General features: G+C 40.6%; 1 protein-coding gene across 1 annotated transcript in view; it reads left to right on the plus strand.

Annotated features, from left to right (window-relative positions):
* Positions 1-6,811: 6,811 nt before the first annotated feature.
* LOC110172425 (cingulin-like protein 1) overlaps positions 6,812-25,500 on the plus strand; it is a 47,198-nt gene continuing 28,509 nt past the window's right edge. The window contains exons 1-4 of the mRNA XM_055153213.1: positions 6,812-6,912; positions 7,152-7,212; positions 7,292-7,516; positions 7,766-7,810. Coding sequence (XP_055009188.1) covers positions 6,812-6,912; positions 7,152-7,212; positions 7,292-7,516; positions 7,766-7,810 — 432 coding nt within the window. The remainder of the gene's footprint in view (positions 6,913-7,151; positions 7,213-7,291; positions 7,517-7,765; positions 7,811-25,500) is intronic.

Here is a 25,500-nt window from a genome sequence, read left to right on the forward strand (position 1 = left end):
GGGTAGAAGAGATGGCCCCTCAGCAGCAAGAACAGAGACTTCCCCTGGCCATCAGACCCCGCCTCCCCGCCACTCGCTCATCTGCTCCCCGCCCTCTCCCTATGGGTCCTGCGCCGCTGGATGGTTGTCAGCACAACAGGGTTGAAGTACAGGTGTTGCATGATGGCAGGTGGGTAGGCTCTACTGTTCAAGCTGCGGAGCCCGGGGGTCGCGCTCCAACCCCCTCTCCTCAGCAGCGAGCAGTGAGACCTTCCCTGGCCATCAGAGAACTCCTCTCCGCCGGTCGCTCTCTGCTCCCCGCCCTCTCCCTATGGGTCCTGCTCTGGACTTCATTCCCCTCAGCGGAGGCAAGCGCGTCAGGGATGAAGATGAAGACATGGGAGACCCCAGCTCCAAGCGGCCGTGCCTCTCCTCCTCCAACCCACACCCCTCTACATCGGACCCAGCTCCCTCCACCTCCTCTGGGACGTCTGGAGGCCATTTCCACCAGCAGCTCCACCTGCACCAAGACTCGGACTCGGACTGAACTCAGCCTCTGAGACTCGGAGCTTGGCTTAATGCGGCGACTTTACCACCTTCAACCCCGCCCATCACCCCACTGATTTCTTTATTGATTTCTTTATTGATTGATTTAAAAAAGAATAGAAAGAATAGATTGAAGTTAAGGAATACTATGTAGGATTTCATAAAACAACAAAGATGATGGTAAAACATAACGTTTTCTTGTTGAGTTAACTGTAATTTCTATTCTGAATTTGAATCTGAGTACTGCAGTTTTACAGATATTCCTGCATAGTACACCTTAGACTTTCTGGGCATAGGAGGGTCAGAGGTGAGAGTGTGTTTTATAGTATTGTAGTAGTAGTAGCTTTGTGTTTGTCTGAAACAAAAAATACAAAAAAAATAAATAAATAAAGGAATACTATGTAGGATTTCAACAAACAAATAAATAATAATAATAATAATAATAATAATTTTCACTGACAAAACTCTAATTCATGATACATTTCATTTGAGAATTACAGTTTTGACAGAAATTCCTGCATAGTACACCTTAAACATTTTTTTTGGGCATAGGATGGTTAGAAGTGAAGCTGTGAGTGTTATAGTTTTAAGTAAGAAAAAAGCAAGGATTATTATATAGGATTTCATAAAAACTTAAGAAAGTTTGATAATAACATGTAAAGATTTGTCTATATTTTAATTGAGTGATTTTTAACTATGTTAATTACAATACATGAAATATGTGATTGGGCCCCAGGTTAGATTGTACTGAAAAAGTGGGTTCTAATTGACACACTACATTTAATCAGAGTATTACAGTTTGACGGACATTCCTGTATAGTAGTCCTTGCATTTACTTTAAACTTGTGCTTTTAGAGTGTGTCCCATAGTACTTGGTAGTACAACTACTAAGGACTAACTCTGTGATACAAAAAAAAAAAAAAAAAGAAGTCGTAGAAGTAATAGCCATCATATTTCATTATATTGCCAATGCAATAGTGAAAAGCCTGGTGCACTACCACAAAGCTTAGCAGGTAGTAACCCAGACACAATATCAGACTGTACATGGAGCTTGAAGGCAGTATGGCTGCAAATCTTGTGCTAATAACTAATAGGTAATACTCTTTTTTTTTTTTTTTTTTAAATAGTCTTATGCAAGGGTAAAAACAAAAACAAAAACATGAAATAATGGAAAATACAAAAAAAATGAAATATGTTCTTAATTCATTTTAAGCCTTTGTAAACTGTGTATGTGAATACTGTTCAGAAATACTGACTTTGGTTGGTCTCAGGTAAGAAATAAAAAAATTCCATAGTATCTTATTTTGAACGTGCACACGCCTTAACACTGTTTCTGTTTTCTGTGTCTGTTCCCATGGTGACTGGTTTGGAGGGGCCAGCTGAGCCCTGTGGTCCTGAGATCTGATGAAGCTGACGAGAAGAACTCTGTCTCCAGAAGATGAAGAACGAGAGATGGAGCTGATCAGAAGTGATGTGATGAAGCTGATGAGATGAATCTAAGTCATCTTAACTTAAATTCATTTGACTCTAATAATGATAAACAAACATGAGGTAAGTAATAAAAATTCCATAGTATCTTATTTTGAACGTGCACATGCCTTAACACTGTTCTGTTTCTGTGTCTGTTCCCATGGTGACTGGTTTGGAGGGGCCAGCTGAGCCCTGTGGTCCTGAGATCTGATGAAGCTGACGAGAAGAACCCTGTCTTCAGAAGATGAAGAACGAGAGATGGAGCTGATCAGAAGTGATGTGATGAAGCTGACGAGAAGAACCCTGTATCCAGACAGTCATTTGGGTCACTTTTGGCTGAACTATCAGAGCACAACGCACAGCCATGCGCAAAGTTTACGCAGCAGCACAATCTGAGCCCCAACAACACAAAACACTGCTCACAACCCGCCCCAACAATGTCAACAAAACTACAATAAGAGGCTACGGTCCCAACACGAACACATCAGCGCTGCTCCTACAGCACATGGCAGAACACCGGAGCAGCTCGGGGTCTAATCAGAAGTCCTTTTTGGAGCCAGTCTCATCCCGTTACCACCAGTTTCTGTAAGCCTCCAGTCAGCCTCCATCTCCACAGACCTCCCATCTGTAGCCAACCCGGACCCGTCCTGCCTTCCCTGGAATCTATCCCCCTGCCAAGACTATTTTTGTAATAAAATACTTTTGTTTCCCTCTGCATATTTGGGTCCGACCAGTGATTCCTTAACACACTGGTGTATGAGTGTGTGTGAATGGGAGAATGGTTCCTTGATGTAAAGAGCTTTGAGTGCCTTGAAGGTGGAAAAATGCTGTATACAATGTGACCACTAACAACTGTGATTTCTGATACTACTATCTTTGTTGCTTCTGTTATCACTACTGCTGCTACTGCTATTACTACTACAACTACAACTACAACTACAACTACTACTACTACTACTACTACTGCTGCTGCTACCACTATTACTACTGCTGCTGCTACTACTACTACTACTACCACTATTACTACTAATACTGCTACTATGACTACTATTATTACTACTGTTGATACTACTTGATACTGGTTCTGATACTACTTCTATTATCACTACTGCTACTACTGCTACTGCTACTGCTACTACTACTATTATTATTACTACTGTTGATACTACAACTGGTTCTGATACTACTTCTATTATCACTACTGCTACTGCTACTGCTACTAATACTAATACTACTAATACTAATACTAATACTAATGTTTCAATACTTTGGCACTGAAGTAGTACTACTATTACTACTACTATTGATTCTACAACAGGTTTTGATTCTATTGTAACCGAGGTTAATATATACAAATCTAGTCAATAGCGAATATTCCAACGGCGATGGGTCACTAAACGCAACACGCGCACGCTCGTGCTTTCGATAAATCACCTGCTCCCCTCCCTCCATACACACCCGGGAGTGAGGCGAGACAGGACGGCTGCACAGGAGCCCTTACCGCTACTATCCGATGCTGAAAAGACCGTACTAAATGATAGCACAAGGGAATTGGTGAGTCTGTCTGTTTTGTTTGTTTTGCATCATCTGCGTCCCACTCCTCCTCAAGCACCTGTGATGGGATTTCAGGGACATGCCATGGCGCAAGCAGGTCCCCTCTGTTGGTCTGGCCCAATAAATATTCCACCGCTATGCGCTCACCTGTAACCAGTATAAACACAAGATGAGAGAAGGACATACATACACACATCCATCTCCATAGCACAGTCTTTGCACCCAAGAAATCCAACATCTTACCAGTAGGTTTCCCAGGTGGGGGGAATTCTGCCACTAGATTACAACCACGGACACGCTGGCTTAAGCTGTTGAGGTGGGACATCGGGCGGACATCGAAGCTTGTAAGGGTCGAGGCCCCGTCCACAACTACTGCCTCCTTGGCCCCGCCCATGTTCCACCTTGATAGCCCCTCCAGCATGTACATTTGCACATGTGTAGCATTGCACCAGCAGCCTAAGAAACAAAATACTTTGTTCAGTCAACACCATCATTGTAAAGTGAATCCATATGAATACATAACAGTGTTAGTGATTGTGTTATGTTGAATAATTACAGTACATTCTCTGTCATAACAGAAAAGAACATAAAAAAATAAAAATACAGTATGTCTTGAGGCAAATGTACTTGCAACGAAAGCGCACTGGTGCCAGTGAAAACTCTGCAGGGAGGAGGACCCCCTACCACACCTAAGGATGTCCAGCTCTTTCCCGCCCTTTTGGAGTGTCCCCACCTTTGTATACAGTGCAACACCTGGGGGGTCTTGGAGGCACTCCAGGTGTTTGTGCTGTGTCTCCCAGATGCGGCTCATGCTGTCATGGCTCACCAAACACAGCCCTGTGGTGTCTGTGAGGTCCCACACTGATTCCAGCTGCCCTAAATTCATACGCCACATCTCCACTCCCTGCAGAGTCTCTTTAGTTCTCCTGGGCTGATAGTGGCCATAAGCTGTTCCTCAGTGGGAACATATCCACTGTGGCTGCTCTTCCACTCCTCTCTCTTGGCCTCCTTCAGGTGTTGCACATCCTTCTGGTCCCATTCAAAAACGCAGGATGACAGCTTGGTGCAAAAGGTGCCATATAGAGGGTGGTGTTCTGTAGTGAGGCCACAGTTGAAGTGCCTCACAAAATGAAAACTGTCTGAGCGCACTGCAGACTTCCATGGGTGGAAGAGCTTGGTCACTAAAGACACACCTGTGAAAAACAACCACTGTAAAACACATAAAAAAACACATTTAATACAAATTGTTCTAACAGTGTGTGCGTGTGTCTGTCTGTGTGTGTTTCTGTGTGTGTGTGTTTCTGTGTGTGTGTGCGTGCATGTGTGTGTGTGTGTCTGTGTCCCTCTGGTGGTCAAAGCTGATGGTACGTGTGTGTCTGTCCATGTGTGTGTGCGTGCACATCTGTCTGTGTCCGTTTCCATGTGCGTGCGTGTGTCCCTCTTGTGGTCAAAGTTGATGGTACTGTGTGTGTGTGTGTGTGTGTGTGTGTGTGTGTGTGTGTGTACCTGTGTGTGTTTGTGTGTAGTGGTTTCTGTGTCCATTTAGACCTGTTTAGCCATGTTTTCCTGTTTAGACCTGGTTTCCTGTTATGTGTTTAGAACCTGTTTAGAATTTCCTGGTTTTTCTGTTTAGTGTGAACCTGGTTTCTTTGGTAATTTAGTGTTTGTGTTTCTAGACCTTGGACCTGGTTTCAAAGCTGATGGTACAAACATGTGTGACTGTGTGTGTGTTACTCCTCTATACATGGTATGTGTGTGTCGTGTGTGTCTGTGTGTGTGTGTTTCTGTGTGCGAGTGTGTGTGCGTGTGTGTGTGTGTCTGTGTGTGTGTTTCTGTGTGTGTGTGTGTGTGTCTGTGTGTGTTTCTGTGTGCGAGTGTGTGTGTGTGCGTGTGTGTCTGTGCGTGTGCATGTGTGTTTCTGTGTGTGCGTGCATGCGAGTGTGTGCATGTGTGTGTGAGAGAGAGAGACCCACCTGTCTGGGGGCAGCAGTCCCGATCAACAGATGAATGCTTGGCCCGCATTTTTCTAACAGGTGACGACGCCTTGGCACAACTCTTCCAACCCTGCACCTTCACCCGTCGTCAGAACAGAGTTCAGAACCTGGTCAAACTCATTGCCGATGTTGGTCATCCACGCAGCACTGCCCACTATTCCATCAGTCAGCTTCTTGGTGATCTGTAAACCAAATACAAGCACAAGAAGCAAACCAATTTCCTTTTGGTTTTTTCTTTGCAATTATACATGTTGTATTTTATACATTTTCTGGCTGAAATCACTGAGGTGGTTGGCAAGTTCCTTGGTGGCAAGGCTCCAGGGGTGGATGAGATCCGTCCTGAGTATCTTAACTAAGAACAGTAGCAAACATAATCTTCAAACATATGCATAAGGCTGCCTGAAGCATATAAACAAAACACCCAAATAACATGAATTAAATAATAAAATAAAGCCCACATTAAACGAGGAGTAGCTGAGCATCCAGCTGAAATTTAGCAATGAAGCTACCATGCGTAATAAACACATTAGGACTTAGGAACAACTTAAACATTCAGATTTTCACACCAAACACCTTAGTATAACACAGCAAAACACCCACCTGTCTCATGGACGCACACTATAACTACAAACAGAGGTATAAGAGAAACAAATTTTGTATATTCTCACAAAACGGCCACGCTCCTAGGGGTCAGGCTTGGCACTGCACCGTAACTTAATAAACGCTATATTACAGCACTGCCTTCATAACAGGGCCGCCACCACGTGGAGCTATCAAGTACTATAGCATTAATACACGTGTAATACTGACTGTTACACTCTGCAAATACTGACTTAAAGAAGTTATAACAGAAACTATAACGCCTGTGGATCATTATGTTTAATGTCCATACTATACTATGGAAATTAAAATCTCTTAACTGCACATCACACTAAGCAGCAGCTTCTAAAGATAACATGGTTAAAACTCTAAAGAACATTTTATGCAAAATAAATAATCTATAAAATCTATATATTTTAAATATACTTTATTTGATTGAAATGAGTACTCCAAATTCTTAAATGGCTTCTTTCTTCTGTACTTCCTCTGTGTCTGTGAGCAGTCCAAACATATTCACCTCCACATACATGCAAACACGTTTGTCAGGAACTGACTTGAGATCACCTGCTCACAAACACAATGAAATTGTCACATTTACATAGCTCTTTTTTACCTTCAAGTCACCACTCACCCATTGACACAATTCACATCCACATTCACACATGAGTATGCACAGACACTGGGATCTGGATAAGAGGATGAGCCCTCGGCCAGAGCTACTACCATTTCAGTTACCAGAGGAGAACCCCCAGGGCCTTCAAGGTATTCAGTGAAGGCCCAAGAAAAATATTGAATGCATTTTTGTACTACTAATATATTTTTTCAATATTTTTTATTCAGCGAGTAATAAACATTCTGCTAGTAATAACTTCTAGATCATTTTTATGGACATTTATTTTGTGTTCGAGGGCCTTCAGAACAAGAGTGCAGGAATATTTTGTTCTGAAAATACCCCGGATCTGTCAGTCTTGCGTCTGATTTCCTGTTTTGATCATCTGGTTTTGGCAGCTTGACGTCGGAGACTCGTGCGGATTCTTTCCGCCCGCACCCGCAGCAGCACCTCACCGAGGTCAGCTGTGAAATAAAAACTGGAGTGAAGATTTACTCGTGTAGATTGTATTTACGGACTTAAATGCTTTAATTTCAAGGTGATTTCAGTGAACAGCCTCAGTACCAGCAGTAGCTGTGAGTGGGCTGCCGCTCCCGTATTAGTCTATAACCCCATCGGCTTTAGGCTGGTCCTGCTGGTAAAGGAGCACATGAACCACACCACACACAGCCGCGGTGTACTCAAAAAGAGGACTGTGCGTGGTGTTGCGCCCACATCTGACAGTGCTTCGGCCCACCGGGAAAAGTCCCGGTGCTCCGGTGCTGTCAGTAAGTTATTAACTTATTAAGCCTTAATCGAAAAACACTAGGTGCTGTTGCATTTCCATATCCAGGATGGAGTTCAAAGAGGGAACTTCAATTTTCATTTTGCATTTTGGAGACATAATGTTTCATTGCCTCAATACCCCCATCATGTGGAATGTCGAGTTTAAATATTCTGTATTTCAGGGGTAACTCCTCCTTGGAATAAGCCCCACCTTCCCAGGTTGAGACACAGCAGAGTCTGACACCAGCTCAAAGCAGCAGCAGCACATATCTATGCGGGACACGTCCTCAAGGTAAGACTGGACTTTAGACAAATGACTTGTTAGTCATTTACATGTGCCCTGACTTTACTACCTGCTGCGGTTGTCTGGCAGTGTATAAAACGGTATATTCTATGACAAATACATATGATTTAAATCTCAGAAATATTTGCATTGAGCATTGTTTCATAGATGTTTTGCAGAAATTGTTAATTGTGTGTTTAGTTAAGCAGTTTTTTGGCAACTTTCCTGTAAATGACAAGGCAATAATCTCATTTTAAAATGGTAAGAAACATGCTCTACAGTCTCGAGATGTAAAAAGGGTGTAATTCCACATGATAAGCGATGTGCGGTCTGATCAGGTTTTAAATGTTACCTGCATCGAAATGCAGTGTCATCCTCTTGTACATTTTTATAGCTCCATCTAACAAAGCACCTTACCATATGTGTAGATCAGTTGGCATGTTTCCAGAACTGATCGTTTACATAGCAGAGATTGTATTGTATTGGTTGTTGGTTGACATTGCTCAAAAGTAAAGAGCTATGAGAATGAGAGTCTTAAATCAATGTAGATCTGTGGGCTTTAAATGCAGGGTGGATCAGCCTGTACTCTGCTCTTAGAACTGATAGTAGCGTCTTTATCTTGATGTTTGGGTGGAGAACCACATACACTCCAAATATATGTTCTTTTTAATTATGACAGTTACCTGTTGCAAAAGATTTTTTTGTTTTTCAATCATTTTAGCACATTTTTTGAAACTTGGTTTAGTTTGATCATTTGATTTCTCACAGCCCTGTTACATACATCAGTAGTTGAGAATTATGTGGGTGAGTTTGCCTTGTAATTGTAAAAATACATACTTTATGGTCATAATATTTTAGTAATTACTGGGCCTATTCATGTACTAGAAGAACTGGCCAACAGTTTAGACGTAAGTGTAGGAGTTATTAAGTTAGACGGGCTTACTTTCTCTTTTTTTTCCTATTGCTTTGGCATTTTTATCTATTGAAAATTGACATTTGCAAAACAGCTCACCCAAAATCCTTAACAGAATTTAGTTTTCCTGAGCAAAATTTAATTTAAGCAAAATGCAGTTTTTTCATGCAAACTTTTCAATTATCTCCCAAAAGCAAATTTTACCATCAAAACTGTCACAATTTGCTTATGTGTTTTTCTGTGCTCTTTCATTCACACCAAAGTCTCTGTTCTTCTGTCACTAGCCACATACAGTCACTGGTTTAGTGCAGTTTGACATTGGGATTCATACTTCACACATATGAATTTTGGACTGGAAAAGCTTTTCTTTTTTCTTTTTTTTTTTTCTAAAGCCTGTCTGTACTGTATTATGTCAAATATAAATGTACACAATACCAATTGCAAAGTAGACTTTGCAGTATTTGATCACAAATATTTATGTTGAAGAAAACTGAAAGATGTAAATACATCAAGACTGCTTTTGTACTGAAATATGCCATGAGCTCTTAAAAATCAAAGAAGACATGTACACTTCTCACAACGTGTATATGCCTGTGTAGTGTCTAGTCTGTTCTCAGCAGAGACTCTTCTCCCTGTTTGAGTTTCTATATTGAAAGTGACAGAGTTTGGGCTATAGTCTTTTACCATGTGAAAACAACCCTGTAGTTGAAAAAAACAAGCTAAATTCACTGATTTTATGTCCAGATACATGTGTGGATCAAATGATCAAACCAACTGTCTGGATATAGACTCTACATATGCACAGTGTGAGAGGTGTAAATGTCTTTTCCACATTGTTCGGTGTGACTTTGTAACACGTTACTTTTTAACGGAGTGTACATAGTGTAACGCGCTACTTCTGAAAATCTGGTAACCGAACGTAGCGCTACGCAGTTGGGACGCACTGGGGACAGTCCACCGTGGTCGATAGTCGTGCCGGGAGCAAGAGGTCCGGGCGGGAGGAGCTGTAAAGCACACAGCAGGAGCGTCGTGCCACCTACACCTCGAGCCTTTCCAAGCCAACCTAGAGCCGGTCTCATCCGTCACTTGCCCGCTGAGTTTAATTCCCCCGGCAGACTGCGCGGACCCCACCCGTTTACCTATTAATGGTTTCCCGTCCTCTTGAATTCTCTCTTCAAAGTTCTTTTCATCTTTCCCGGTACTTGTCGACTGTCGGTCTCGTGTTGCAGTAGCTTATTGCAGTATTAAAGTAGTGTTGATATATTTGCTATTCCAACATATTTCATAAATATTTTTGATCAATAGGTAGGTAATGTGTACATTTATGTTTGACATAATACAATACAGACAGGCTGTAGACAAAAAAGTTAACCTTTTCTAGCCCAAACCCCAGTGGCACACTGCACTAAACCAGTGGTTCTCTTCAGTCAGTGAGAGAACGACTACAGCTTTTGATTTGCAGTGTCAAATGAATGAAAGAGCACAGAAAAACACAGGACCAGAGTCTGAGAGTTTTGAAGATATAACTTGCTTTTGGAGCATGATCGATCAGTTTTGATGGAAAACTGCATTTTGCTTAAATAAAATTTAGTTTAGGAATACTATAAGTCTGTGCCAAAGCAAATGGGATGAAAACAAAACAAAAACATATTTTAATCATATTTGTAGACCCAATACTTCACACAAAATTATAAGTTTCAACTAATTAGGATTTTCTGGGAGTATTACTTTCAAAACAGTATTTCATTGGTCTCTGCCCTCCTTTTGAACGTATGATACCAATTTATAGAATGGTAGATGGACTTAATTTCTTTTAAAATTAGGGTAGTTATGGTGATGAATATGAAAGTACTCTCATGGGTTTCAGGCAAATTATTTTGTGAGGACCTTTCCCCATTTAAAACACATTTTTTGCTAAAATAATGGAGGACTGCTGCTATGTAAACCTTTCAAATCAGGAAAGAATCCTTATGCCTGAAACCCATGATAATAGACTTCAATGAGAAGAGCATTGCAGTGTTGAATGAGAAAAAAGTTGAGCTTTGAGAGTTTTCGGTGATTATAGAAACAATTTGTGTTGACATTCGTTCATAAATGTGCATTGACACTTCCACCTTTCCACTTCCAGTGTTATTCATCTCATTATCAAAAAAAAAAAAGACTCAATGCATTGTAATAAATTTTTTTTGCACTTATATTCAAACAGTGGATCTGGGTTTATTGAAATTTTCCGATAAAACCTTTACAAAACCTAGGCAGAAACAGTTCAGTTAATTATTCTCACTGCTGGAATGTTAGCTACATGAGACCACACCTCTAGGAGATCTGTTTATTAGTTTCACATTCTTAGTAGTGGCTCAACCAGCTCTAGAGGAAACTCCCCCGTCACACCTCTCTCCACAAGGCTTTGTGCATTAAAATAACATTGAAACAAACAAATGTACTGTTTCATAAAATGTCTAGAAGGTGTGTCTTCCATACTGATGTAGCTTAATACATTTTCTGAATTAGATTAATTGTCACCCTTAACAAGTGATTATCAACCTATAAAGTTCAGGATGACCATTACCATCCAAATCTACGATGTAGAGTTATATTAGCCAAAACAGTGTAAAAAAAAAAAAAAAAAAGAGCCATGGAACAACCCAATAAATAATGAATGAATGGTACAATTAGACAGCAAAAAGTGGCAAAAGCTGTTATTGTGTCCTTCAGGAGGACACTACATCCATTGATTGGTATGAATGTGGTGAGTGAGTGTTGGTGGTGGTTGGAGGGGCTGATGCCTCTTTGGACTGGTTAGCTGCATGACTCCATGGAGATAAAAGTTGATAGATTATGCAGGTGGTGTGCCCATCATCAGAGTTATTATGCAGTGCTGCTTTAACTATGCTTTGATTAGTTTATAAATGGGTCGATTGGTTGGTACCAGCCAAAATAAAACGAGACAGAAACATTTAGTGTTATTTCCCAAACAAGGGTTTAAAGTGATATTTCTGACATTGTGTAATTAATTGTTGTTGTTAATTAATTAATTCATACTTGATCCTCATTCAAAATATTTACTGGTGCATTTTAGCACATCCCTGATTCACTGTTAAAATATCACTTGAATATCATGGATTTTCAAAATACAATAATGATTTCAAAACTGATGAAACCTCGCAGAATGAAAAGCAGAAACAAAAATACTAGGATGTGTTGTTATAATAGTTTATTATTTATTTTATTAATTAATACATTTTTAAACAAACAGGGCAAGACCACATAGAAGCTCTGTAAAAATACATTTAAATTGACTATATTGGTCTGGACCTGTTCAGGACCTGTTCAGGGTGCGGCTATGTTTGTTAGAATAGTTATTAGGAACTTTGACGTTCAGCCATGACTGTATGCACAGGTATGATGATGTCACTGACTCTGCTCAGACTTGCTCTGGCACCCCAATACAAAGGTTCTCTGCCACCCTTGTGGGAGGTGCAATTTGTTTCCGGCTTGAAAAACAGGACATTGACATAAAAGTCTTCCATTATGGTGTATTATCATGTCATTTGATATGTTACTTTGTAATAAAATTAGAAGTTTGGCCAATGATATCTCAAAACAAATCACATTCACTTGTTTGCTCCTGTAGATATATTTTAAATACATTTCATATGGTCCTCACTGACAGTGACCTTCACTCCATGCTTCCTTCAGAAGATCCTATGTGTTTTAAATGTTTAATATGTTAAAGGTTTTGTTGCTCCTTTCTCCACAGACTTTTTTTAAATAGGGAATGAACACATGGTCTCAGAAATGTGGCTTTCAAAACCTGCAACCATAAGAGCACAACTTGTTATGAGTTGCACTCTGCAAGAATACTGCTTCAGTCAAACTTTCTCTACATGCAGTCTCAAGCAGTAGAACATTATGCAGAGTATATTACTGTGGTGATTAGAAAACGAGAGAAACGTTGCGTTACAGTGGTTTAATCTTTTTGGCACATTTTCTGAAACATTTTTTTTTTATATAAATCTGGTAAATCTTTTATATACTTTGCAAAACTATTCATATGTAGTGGGAGGGAGTCAAACCTGTGGGACCAGTATCACACTATCACACTGTTTACAATATTACCCAATCATTTACGGAACAAAAAAACTGAATTTTCAAATCTTCTCCATAGAAGACTACTATAATGCACTTTTCTGGCATCAGGCAACATGCACTCTACCACTTACAGTTGGTCCAAAATTCTGCTGCGCAACTTTTTTAACTGGAAGCAAAAAACTTGAGCACATTACCAAAGGAGGAGATACAGACCACAGAAGTAAAGACACGAAAGCTCCTGACCATGCATGGAGGGTTCCATCCCAAATCCAACACCCTGAGACTGTACGCAGGCCGGAAGGAAGGGGCCGAGGACTAGTGAGTGTGGGAACCACTGTCCAGGATGAAACATCCAAGCTCCTTGAGTACATCAAGGACAAGGCCCCGGCAGATGAGGTGCTCAGAGAATGTCTCAGACAGTGGGGTCCAGAGGAAGAGGTGCTGGAGGGACCATCATGGCAGGACAAACCCCTACATGGGGCAAACCACCGGAGCATAAATGAAGTGGCTGATATCAAGAAATCCTACCAGTGGCTTGAGGGCTGGTCTGAAGGACACACAGAGGCATGGATCCTGGCGGCTCAGGACCAGGCCCTGATCTACCACACCAGACAAGACCCACGGTGTGTAGACTGTGCAAAGAGGCTCCTGAGGGGGTGTAAGACACTGCAGGGAAAGTAAACATGGAGTGTCATAACCAAGTGGTTGGCATAGTGTACAGAAACATCTGTGCAGAGTACAGGCTGGAGACCCCAGGACCAAGGTGAGAAACACCTCCAAAGGTTGTGGAGAACAACCGAGCCAAGATCCTGTGGGACTTCCAGATACAGACTGACAGAATGGTGATGGTGAACCAACCAGACATAGTGGTGGTGGAAAAGAAACAGAGCAGAGCCGTGGTGGTGGACATCGCAATACCAAGCGATGGTAATATCAGGAAAAAGGAACACGAGAAACTAGAAAAATACCAGGGGCTCAAGGAGGAGCTGGAGAGAGCCTGGAAAGTGAAGGCATCAGTGGTGCCTGTGGTGATCAGAGCACTTGAGGCTGTAACCCCCAAACTGGAAGAGACTACAGCAGATACTGGGAAAAACAATGGACATCTCAGTCCAGAAAAGTGCAGTACTAGCAATAGCAAAGATACTGTGCCTTGTCCCCGTGCAGTAGTGGAGGGTGGTGCACTTATTGTAGTTTGTTTTCTGGGAGTTGTAGTTTTGACTGTAGTTCCTGCCGCTGGTTAGGAGAATCTGGATCCATCTAAATCAGCGATCATAGATCCATAGCAGTGATAGCTCCTTCTCCTCACTGCTCCTTCCTCCTCCTTGGTTGACCTCTTGATCTAGCTCTCAGAGGTCAGTGATAAGGAGAAAAAAGGACAAGGAAGGGGGTATTTTTGCCCATTTTCGGATGGAGCACGAGCTTCTTTTCAAACTTGCTGCAGCCATGTTTGTTTTGTGTTTTGGACTCATGCGCACTCAGTTTTATGTTCCTGTATTCAAGATACAGCGTACATGCCAAAGTATCCCCGTTACAATATCCCAGCTACAATATCCTAGTTTCTCATAACCAGGGGCATCATTTATAAAGATCGCTTATGCAAAAAAATGTGTTAAAGTTGCATTCATTAAATCAAAGTCTGGCTCCTACTGTGTCCAAGGGAAGAGTTTTTGTCTCAGGTCGGGTCATTATTTCGTTCTCTGTGTTGGTCACAGTCTGTGTTCTATAGAAGTCTATGGTCACGGTGTGGACTGTGGGAGACTGCGCTGCACCGGGAACGTGGCCGTGCTCGTGCACGAGTTTCAAATGTATAATATTGTGGAGAATAATGAGTGGAATAAACAGCCCTTCTCCGTGTTTTGGCGAACCAAACACTTACATGCACAAATCTGAAGGTCATTCTTCAATATACGTGGATTTTCTGATCAAACACTTCCTCAAACTCTGTTCACTTCTGCTCCTCTCCACGAGTGTCGCTTTTTCCCCGTGTCTCCAGACTTTGCATAGAGCTTACAGGAGGTCCGAGTTGGAGCTAGAGTTAAGCAAAGCGCTACGCTTTAATCAAGTTTCATAAATCCCGCGGTTGGCGTAGAGAGTGCGTACGCAAGGATTTTTGCGTAAACAAGCTTTATAAATGAGGCCCCAGATGCATCATGGCAATAAGACCAAAACCATTTTATTGTGATTTTATTATCCGCCTTTACAGACCAGACATCTACCATCTTGGATTTTTTTTATCAGTGCATAAATAAATTGAGAAATATGGCAGGGTTGGGTTATGGTAAAAGTTGTTATGTTGTTGGGTTATGGTAAATGTTGTTATGAAGCAACACAGTAACCCAAATCTGTACTGTTTGTTGTGTATCTAAAATAAAAGACAGAGGAGGAGAGAGAGGAGTGGGGCCGGGCCTGAACTAGACATGCATCATTACTGTGAGACAAACCTGTTTGACGGATCAGTGTTGTCCCAGAGGGAGTGGAGCAGCAGCAGCTCAGTAAGTGTATAATGGTTTTAGCTTTAGTTTTGTTAGCTACACTTTGTATATACTGTGGTGTAAAATTTTCTAAAATGAGAAATATGTAGAGAGTATAGGGTGCAGCTCTTGAATTTTGTAAGTAAGAGAGATATGTATGTATGTTTGTATGTAATGCATTGCAGTGTAGTGGTCTTTAGCATTTCAGGGAGGAGCAGCTCCAATGAAGATAACACAAGTCATCTTGTCTGTGTGGACTCAGTCACAACCTCTGTAACTGTGCACTTTTTTGTGGAGCGGGCAGAGCTGAATGAAGAATCATGCTGACTTTTGCAATGGGTTGCTTTCATATTCTGGAATTTGATGGCATCATATTTTTTATAGAGGACAGGGGTCTATGGAACATCCACTCTTTTAACTTATGATCCATAACTGTTGGTTGTTATTTCTAAGAGAGTGGGTCCACAAACCTGCTGTGTCAATTTGTTGCATAGAGGAATAGCCTTAACCTTGAAAGCAAGTAATATTCCTGCAATATTAGTGAGTTCATAAACCGCTGTAGCAATTGCCTCGTCCATTAGTGGTTCTGATCTGTCACTAATAATAATGCTATACAAGGGCTTTGTGTATTTGTAAAGATATCAGTGCTTGTTCCACAGACACTTCAGCCAGTCAGCTTCAAATACTCATCATGACATTCTTCCTTTTACCTTTACCAACAATGAACTTTTTGCCAGATTTGGATTCATGTGAGTAGGACCAATCAGACAGTTAAAGGTGCATTGTGTAACTTTCCTGATGGAGGGTCCATCAATGCTTTTCTCCATAGAGATGTTATCATCTGGAACGTTTCACAGTAAACCTTTTTATCACCATGGAGACCAAACCAGATCAAATTACAGGTCAGATCTGTGGAGAGACAACTGCTCATATTCAGAATGCCGGTTTTTCTAGATATTTTTGAGCTATAAATCCACCTGTAATTGAGTATATGTATGGTTGATATCTTTAATGTCATATTGTGGAACATTCTAAGCAGAGCAATAGCATATCCATAAAAACAAGAAGGTGACAGGCCTCCAAACAAAAAGTTACAAAGAGCACCTTTAAATTTCTATGATTGAATTCTGACCTGTACCTTCAGCTCAATACAACTTGGGAGTGTGTCATCACACATCATAGAATTTTAAGCTGTCATAGGTTACCCTAATGGAAATTTCATGATGCTAAATACTACTTTTTGTGATCATTCAAGAGTGTGCTGATGGTGTAGAGTGATAAATCCACTTATAGTGGTGTTGTAGTGCTCTATTTTTTATATTTTAACTTGCACTGATGCCACAAACAGGGGTTTTTGTCAAAAATGGACACTTTTTATGTTGTCATTTTACCTAAAACTCAAATTGTCATTGAAAAGAACAATATCAAACTGTTACATTTTGTGTTGACTATTGCTAATGGGTGGGAAGGTCCTGCGTGATCAGGGTCAACTTCATCCTGAAGGTGTGGTGTGCTTCAAAGTGCATACCTCTGCAGTGACTGGCACTGTGCTTTAGGGAGTGGCCCACAACACTGCTGTGAGATCTTCTGCTAAAAATTCCTCATTTGCTCTTGGCACAAATTCTATAGATCATCATGACATAATGTGATATGTGAAACAAAAAAGTATGGCAAAAATTGTGCTACTTTTTAAATTATATTTTGTGCCATGCTACTGATGCTAGCATGAGTTTTCCCAGCTGTAGTAGTAGTAGTAGTAGTAGTAGTAGTAGTAGTAGTAGTAGCAGGAGCAGTAGTAGTAGCAGAGCAGTAGTAGTAGTAGTAGTAGTAGCAGTAGTAGCAGTAGTCAGGAGCAGTAGTAGCAGGAGCAGTAGTAGTAGTAGTAGTAGTAGTAGTAGTAGCAGGAGCAGGCTAGTAGGGATACAATGATACAGTTTTATCATGATTCAATACATATCTCGATACACGGGTCACTATATTGATTTGATTTTGAATACATTTTAAGACACGAAAAAAAAAAACAGCATAACAACTGTACAGCTTTAGTTTATATGTGAAGTGTTTTTGTTCGTTTGGGTCAATGATTTACACCATTTTTATTCAGTGGAAATAAGAACAGAGCTTTCTCAGGCTATTTTATATTTTATAATATATCCAGTCTACTGGACAGACAGTAGTTCGTCCCACACTGCCCTACTCTTTTTACACTCTTTTTAGTTTTCTGAAAACTAAAACTGTGTTATATTACATAGAAACAACAGACTGTTTTCTGTGGAAAATGTATGAGATAAATTCTGAGAAAAAAATAGCATATCTTGCAAATCTGTCGCATGTGCATATATGAAAGCATTTGATTAAAGCCAGTGTGAAACCAAAAGCATTTCTATACTTAAAAGTTAATACCTTTGTCATTCGTGGGTCTATCAACATAACTATTTTCCTTTCAGACCAAAATAAATGACAACACAGCACGCATGGAGGTACAAGTGCATATGAAGTGAACACTTGTATCGAATCGTGACACTATTATTGAAACAATTCAATATTATATCGAATATCGTTGCATCCCTATAGTTTAGTGCCTACTGTTCATGCATAAATGGAGCTGAAATCTGTCAGCGCTGTACCTGTGGTCCACCACAGCATAGCTCTTGGCTCAGTGAACTTTACAATGTCTTGACTTGCACACAGATTTTACATATCCTATTTTTCAAGATTATTTCTTATCATGTATGATAATTTTATACCACAATTTAACAGTAAACTATCATGAAATTTCATTATACTATAATGTAATTTTGTCATAGTATCATGTAATTCTGAGATATCATGACATTTTGTTAGTCTGATGTTAAAACATGATACTGTGAATTGTAGTGCTTAGTGTGTAGTTGGTGTTTCATGTGGCTAGGCCCAGTAATTAGATAAAGCTGTTAATAATAAACCTGGTCAACAAAACTGCTACCTGAAGAATTCAAAAAGATATTTCTACCATAGAATTCTGACCAGTCCTCGAGCTCTCATTCTACACATTCTACAGTCACATGAGTGCAAACAGGATTTGTTTCTTATATATATATATATATATATATATATATATATATATATATATATATATATATTATTAATTTTTTGTATTTTCTCAGTTTTGTCAGTGATTATAGTTGATGTTGATCTCTCTCTCTCTCTCTCTCTCTCTCTCTCTCTCTCTATTTATTGTTTTTTTGTTTACTTGTTTGTTTATTTATTTATTTACTGACTTACTTACTTACTTCTTACTTACCATGTTTTTTAAGGAGGTTGATATTTGGCAGCCTATCTGTGGCATGCATAATCTGTGTATCATTCGTTTTTTCAATATAAAACCAAAAGTAAGAAAACAATGAAAAAACAACAGTTTTCTTCATTATTTGTCTCCAAAACCAAAATGAAAAAAAAACGATAATGATTCGTTTTTTCAGTTTTTGATTTTGTGTTTAAATGAAGAATGGAAAAAAAACGTTTCCGTGACTGCGATGCCGGACTTTTGCACTGCGTACGGACTGAATCAGGACTGATCCAGGTCCGGGACCAGAGCGGGACCACACCGGGACCAGAGCGGGACCAGACTGAGACCAGAGCGGGCACCAGAGCAGACTCTGAGCTTTGACTCCAAGCCTCCACGGGGTCCGAGCCTCAGCTTCGAGCTCCAGCCCTGCCGTGGGCTCTGAGCCTCCGGTCTGGTCCCAGTCTGGTCCCGGTCTGGTCCCGGACTTGGACGCCGTTTCCCGTTTACGTGACTGCGATGTCGTTTGCACTGCATTACGGACTGAACCAGGACTGATCCAGGTCCGGGACCAGACCGGAACCAGAGCGGGACTGTGACCAAGACCAGCGGTCCGACTGGTTCGTCTTTGCGCTGGTTCCGTGCGGGGAAAGTGAGAATGCACTTTGGACTATAGGTTCGGACGGGCTGCTCCAGTCCTCCACGCTCAAGAACCACAGCTGGTTCTGAGGTGGTGCAAAGCATCCGGACAAAAGCGTGAATCCAGTTTGGTTGGTTATTGTTTTGACCATTTGTCCTCCATTTGGTTCTTCCCTGGGTAAAGCACTTCTCAGGCCGAGGTTCCTAACATCACTCCCTTCTCCAGCTCATCTGAGCCCGGACAGAACCGGAGCTGCTTCCGCTCGTTGGAATAGTTCGTTTGGACCTGCTGTCCGTTTGGATTGTTTGGTGTGCACCAACTACTGTCTGTGTAAAAGCACCCTGAGACCGGGACCAGACCGGGACCAGACCGGAGGTCACGGTCTCCGGTCTGGTCCATCAGTCACGGTCCATCGGAGTCCACGGCAGGACCGGAACTCAAAGCTGGGGCTCGGACCCTGCGGAGGCTTGAAGTCAAAGCTCGGAGTCTGCTCTGGTCCCGCTCTGGTCCCGGTGTGGTCCCGCTGTGGTCCCGGACCTGGATCAGTCCTGGTTCAGTCCGTACGTGGTGCAAAAGTTTGGCATCACAGTCATGGAAGTCACGTAAACGGGAAACGGCCGTTATCCATTTTTTCTATTCTTCATTTAAACACAAAATCGAAAACTGAAAAAACTAATCGTTATCTGTTTTTTCATTTTGATTTTGGAGACAAATAATGAAGAAAACTGTTGTTTTTTCGCTTTCTTATTTTTGGTTTTATACGAATGATTATGGATGTATGTTTCTGGGCAGTTTTGTGTGCAGTTGTGTGCTATAGTTTTCAGTGGTAAAACTTATTTCTGCAGGCTGTCACCTATGTAGAGTGTCCTATATATATATCGCTTACTAGTGGGCTACTAAAATAATGATTAGTTGCAGCTCTACTATACAAGCATGAAAGGGGGGTTGCAAGTTTGTCCTCTGTACAGACTTGGCCCTAAATTTGTCTATGGCCTATTTTTAGTGGATGCAAAAGTATTCATGGAAATGCAAGGGGATCCTTGACATTCATTTGTTTCCTTTATAGTGGACATTGTATTAACCAGTCTATCTTTTAAGTGTTTTGAAATAGACTTCCTGTTGTATTTTGTATAGCATGCCTAGGTGTCTTGTCGTCTCCGGGTGGGTGGAGAGTCCCTTCCTCAAGTGGAGGAGTTCAAGTATCTCGGGGTCTTGTTCATGAGGGGAGGACGGAGCGTGAGATTGACAGGCGGATCGGTGCAGCGTCGGCAGTGATGCGGTCGCTGTATCGGACCATTGTGGTGAAGAGGGAGCTGAGCCGAAAGGCAAAGCTCTCGATTTACCAGTCAGACTTTGTTCCTACTCTCACCTATGGTCATGAGCTCTGGGTAGTGACCGAAAGGACGAGATCGCGGATACAAGCGCTCAAAATTAGTTTCCTTCGCAGGGTGGCTGGGTGCTCCCTTAGAGATAGGGTGAGGAGCTCAGTCACACGGGAGGAGCTCGGGGTAGAGCCGCTGCTCCTCCACGTCGGATGCCTCCTGGACGCCTCCCTCGGGAGGTGTTCTGGGCATGTCCCACCGGGACGAGGCCCTGGGGAAGACCCAGGACATGCTGGAGGGACTATGTCTCTGGGCTGGCCTGGGAAAGCCTCGGGGTCCCCCCGGAAGAGCTGGAGGAAGTGTGTGTGGAGAGGGAAGTCTGGGAGGCCCTTCTCAGACTGCTGCCCCTGCGACCCGACCCCGGATAAGCAGAAGAAAATGGATGGATGGATGCCTAGGGCTTTCAATATGTGATTTATGGGGACATTTGGAACCACCTTTTTCTTTCAATCCAAAATGACCAATATTCACAATGGTACATTTTATGGTACGAGGAAAATAAAATAAAAAATATTCTTTATCTATACTATTTTAAACTAAATTTTTTACCTGTATTTGTATTTTTTAATCCTTAAATTGACTAGCATTTATTTTAATAATTTTAATGTTTGTGTCTTAAAATAATAACCAGTTTATAAATGTCCATGATAATGGACACTAGGACAATCGTGTTGTATTTGATGGAACTTCTGTTTGTAGCTGACAGAACAGAAAGAAAAGGATTTCTCCACTGAATTACTGAGGATTCTGCTTCCTTGGAATGATGACAAAAATAAGGAGCACATCAGACATTTAGAGATGTTTTCAGAACTTTATGATGATATTACAATGCATAGTCTAATTATCTTCATTTGTATTGCTAAAACACAGCACTGATTAGCCTCATTTTTATAAAATCAAATAAATATTTAATCTACCTATTAAAAAAGTTGGTTAAGAATGGCCTAAGAGAGTTGAGCAGGAGGTTGTCTAGTGGTGACAGTGGTGAGCTCCTCAGAGCCATGTGCAGATCATAGACCATATGTAGAGATTATGGTGCAGATGGAGACAGGTTCAGAAGGACAAATATCACTGCAGTTTTATACTGGTGACTTCAGATAACAAAGCTTTAATTTTTCTAAGATCAGGATTAAACTACCTAAATACCTTAACAGTGTAATGCTGCACTCATTTGAGTCCTTCTGAGATGTCTGGACTTTTAGGAGATGTATGGGCGTTTAGGAGATGTATGGGCGTTTAGGAGATGTCTGGACGTTTAGGAGATGTCTGGACGTTTAGGAGATGTATGGACCTTTAGGAGATGTCTGGACATTTAGGAGATGTCTGGACGTTTAGGAGATGTCTGGACGTTTAGGAGATGTATGGACCTTTAGGAGATGTCTGGACTTTTAGGAGATGTCTGGACGTTTAGGAGATGTCTGGACTTTTAGGAGATGTATGGGTTTAGGAGATGTATGGACTTTTAGGAGATGTCTGGACGTTTAGGAGATGTATGGGCATTTAGGAGATGTATGGACTTTTAGGAGATGTCTGGACGTTTAGGAGATGTATGGACGTTTAGGAGATGTATGGGCGTTTAGGAGATGTATGGACGTTTAGGAGATGTCTGGACGTTTAGGAGATGTTGGACGTTTAGGAGATGTATGGACGTTTAGGAGATGTATGGACCTTTAGGAGATGTCTGGACGTTTAGGAGATGTATGGACGTTTAGGAGATGTATGGACGTTTAGGAGATGTCTGGACTTTTAGGAGATGTCTGGACGTTTAGGAGATGTATGGACCTTTAGGAGATGTATGGACCTTTAGGAGATGTCTGGACGTTTAGGAGATGTCTGGACGTTTAGGAGATGTCTGGACGTTTAGGAGCTCTTATGGGCATAAAGAGCTGTATGAGTGTATAGGAGCTCAGTCACCACTGGACTCCTGCTCTCTCTAAGGTCAGTCTTATCTGATGGTTCCCTTTGGCTGGAGCACCAGATTGAGGTTTGTTCAGGCTTGTTCCTGTATTTTTTAAAGAGAGTCCGTATGTTTCTAAATCAGGACCAGTCTGGAAAATTTAACACAATGGGACTCACAAAGGTGTAGAACATCACTGCAATGATTGTGGATGTTCATACTGTTGGAAACTTCAGCAGTTCCTTTTTCGTAGCCTAGCATTTTCATACTTAAAGTGCTCCAGTGACTCTGCTGCTCTCTGCTTTTTTATTAAAATTTTTGATATCCTACTCTTTGTTGACATGGTTTATATACATATATATATATATATATATATATATATATATATAGAGAGAGAGAGAGAGACATAGAGACATATAGACATATAGACATATAGATATTCCTCATATTCTATAAATGGGGAGGAAAGGTACTGTGGAACATAGGGCCCACCACCAAGCAATCCAGCTGCCAATTTTAAAGTGAGTTCGCTGGCTCTGTGTGCATGAGTGGATGGAATAGGTTCCTCTGGCTAAGTGGGGCTGAAGGATTATACTATTATGTCTCGTATATATATAAAAAAAAACTTAAGTGGAGTTAGTTTGTGGCTTCTGCACTATGATAAAAAAGAAAGAAAGAAGAAAAGAAAGGAAAGAAATTAAAAGGGAGTCTAAAAACTTTTTGAGACAACTGTAGAAGATTTCAGAGATGTTGGTAATCAAAAAAGTTGTTATTGTTAGGTTGTTAACTTCACATGAATTTAACACCACAATGTCTCTGGTGTTCATTACAGAGGACATGTTATAAAATTATAAATAAAAATTAAATGAACAAAATCTAAATGTTAAGGTGTTCATTTACCTCCAAATAGACAGATAGATTTCATTTTCATTTTTGTTTCACCCATGCATGTTTGAGTAATCCTTTATTATTAGTCTGTCTGGGCCATACTGGCTAGTCAAAGCCTGATCTTGTTAGATCAGAAGCTAAGCAAGGCCAGGCCTGATTAGTACTTGAGGAGTACATGGGAGACCACTGGGAATTACAGGTGGTAAAAACTGAGCTTGTGCAATTTGACACGGCACTTCACCCCTGTTGCCCTGTATGAATATGGTGTGTGCATGAGTGATGGTTATGGCTTCTGTCATTCTGCCAGAGGGCAGCTGTGGCTACAATAGTAGCTTACCATCAGTGAGTGTGGAGTGAATGAATAATGCTCCCTAAAGCGTTTTTGAGTGTCCAAAACATCGCCCTATAAAGCTGATCAATATCCAAGCAGTATTTTTTAAGTTAACAACTGTCTTTTACTTTTAGGTAAGTACAGATAATCTGTTCTGGAGCTGAAATCATCTGAATGATTCTAGTGAAGTAGTATGGAGTTTTTTCAGTTTGAAAGAAGAACACATCCTAAATATGCAGGATTTGTGTGTTAAACATGCATGAATGAAACAAAACACAACTCCAGGTCTGTTTTTGATGAGGACATTATAACACATCTGAAATTGGGGGATATAGGCCCTTTACTGTAATGGATAGAATGGTTAACAAAGAAGCAATTAAAACTAACATAATAAAAACAATATAAAGTAGCTATTTTTTATTTTTATCTGTCTAGTCATAGCTGTTGTGCAATACAGATAAATGCTGGCCTTTGTTAACCTGGTCCCTAGGTAACAGAACTGGAATTACCTCTACATATGTCACATAAGTAAAACCTTAAATAAAATTATGTTTACAATGCTTTAGTTAAATGAGTAGTCTAACCTTTCATCTGCACTTCTCCTTGATCAAAATTGTCAGATGACTCTTCACAGCTGTTACATAAAGACCCACCCAACTCATACCAGCAGCTTTGTGAGGTGTGTCAACTGGCACACTGCCACTGTTTCAGTCACACCCAGAGCCCCCACCTTACCCACGCCCAGACCTTATATATTCACACTGTGCAGTCCATCTAGACTTAAGGTTTCACAACATCCCTACATTTTGGATGGGGTTGTCTATTATTTTGTTCTTCAGTCCAATTTTACTTTCGTTTTCCCATGACATTTTGAGAAAAGGCAATCTTACTGTGACCAAGCAATTATTAAAATAAATGTATTACAAATAGGAGTATCTATTTAAAGAACTTCATAGAATTGAGTAAAGGCTTTCAAAAGTTGTGTTAAAATGGCACCTTACAGTACCTTAAAAAGTAAATACTACACTGAACAGGTCGTGTCAAGATAGAGTTATGTAAACATATTTACACATTCTACAGCAAACAAGCCAAAAGACAAAGAGCTGAAAACCACAAAGAATGATTGGCATTTTTAAATCTGATGTAATACCAACCAACAAAAGTGTACACCAAAATAATAGTTAACTTTAAAGAAAAAGACTGTGACTCACTATTGTGCCAAATTAAGTTATCAGTACACATCAAACATGCATTTAATTTGTTTAAAATGACATATCTGAAATGCCTTAACCAAAGTAAACACAAAGCATGGAGGCCTGCAGGAGACTGTGAATATATAGAGGATATGAACTACAATATTAACTTGACAGTTTTACTCAGTTTTACTTAACTGTAGATCAGGGGTGTTGAACTCATTTTGGTCTGGGGGCTGTATCCAACCGACTTTGATCCCAAAGGGGCCGGATTAGAAAACTCATGTCATATATACTCCAAAAATGACAATAGGTTCAAATATTTGTGCAGAGAAACACAAATCTATTACAGAAATCTTTTTAATTGATGAACTCTTTCTTTTACAAAATATTATAATATCATGAAAAACCTGAAACTTTAAGAAAAATACAATACAAAAAAATCAACACAAAGTTTTAACATGAACTTGTTTGCAAATAAGAATAAGTAAATTTTTCTTGGAAAATCCTGCACTCGGCTCCACTTTTCTCATTTGTGACATTTTTCTGATGAGGGTGTCACGGTCAACAGTTAAAACGATCGTCCTTTAAGAGCGTTTGGAAAGAGACAAGTCTTCATTTGTGCTG

Source organism: Boleophthalmus pectinirostris, unplaced genomic scaffold (assembly GCF_026225935.1).
Source record: "Boleophthalmus pectinirostris isolate CB_2022bp ecotype Guang Dong unplaced genomic scaffold, ASM2622593v1 HiC_scaffold_18, whole genome shotgun sequence".
Lineage (NCBI taxonomy): Eukaryota > Metazoa > Chordata > Actinopteri > Gobiiformes > Gobiidae > Boleophthalmus > Boleophthalmus pectinirostris.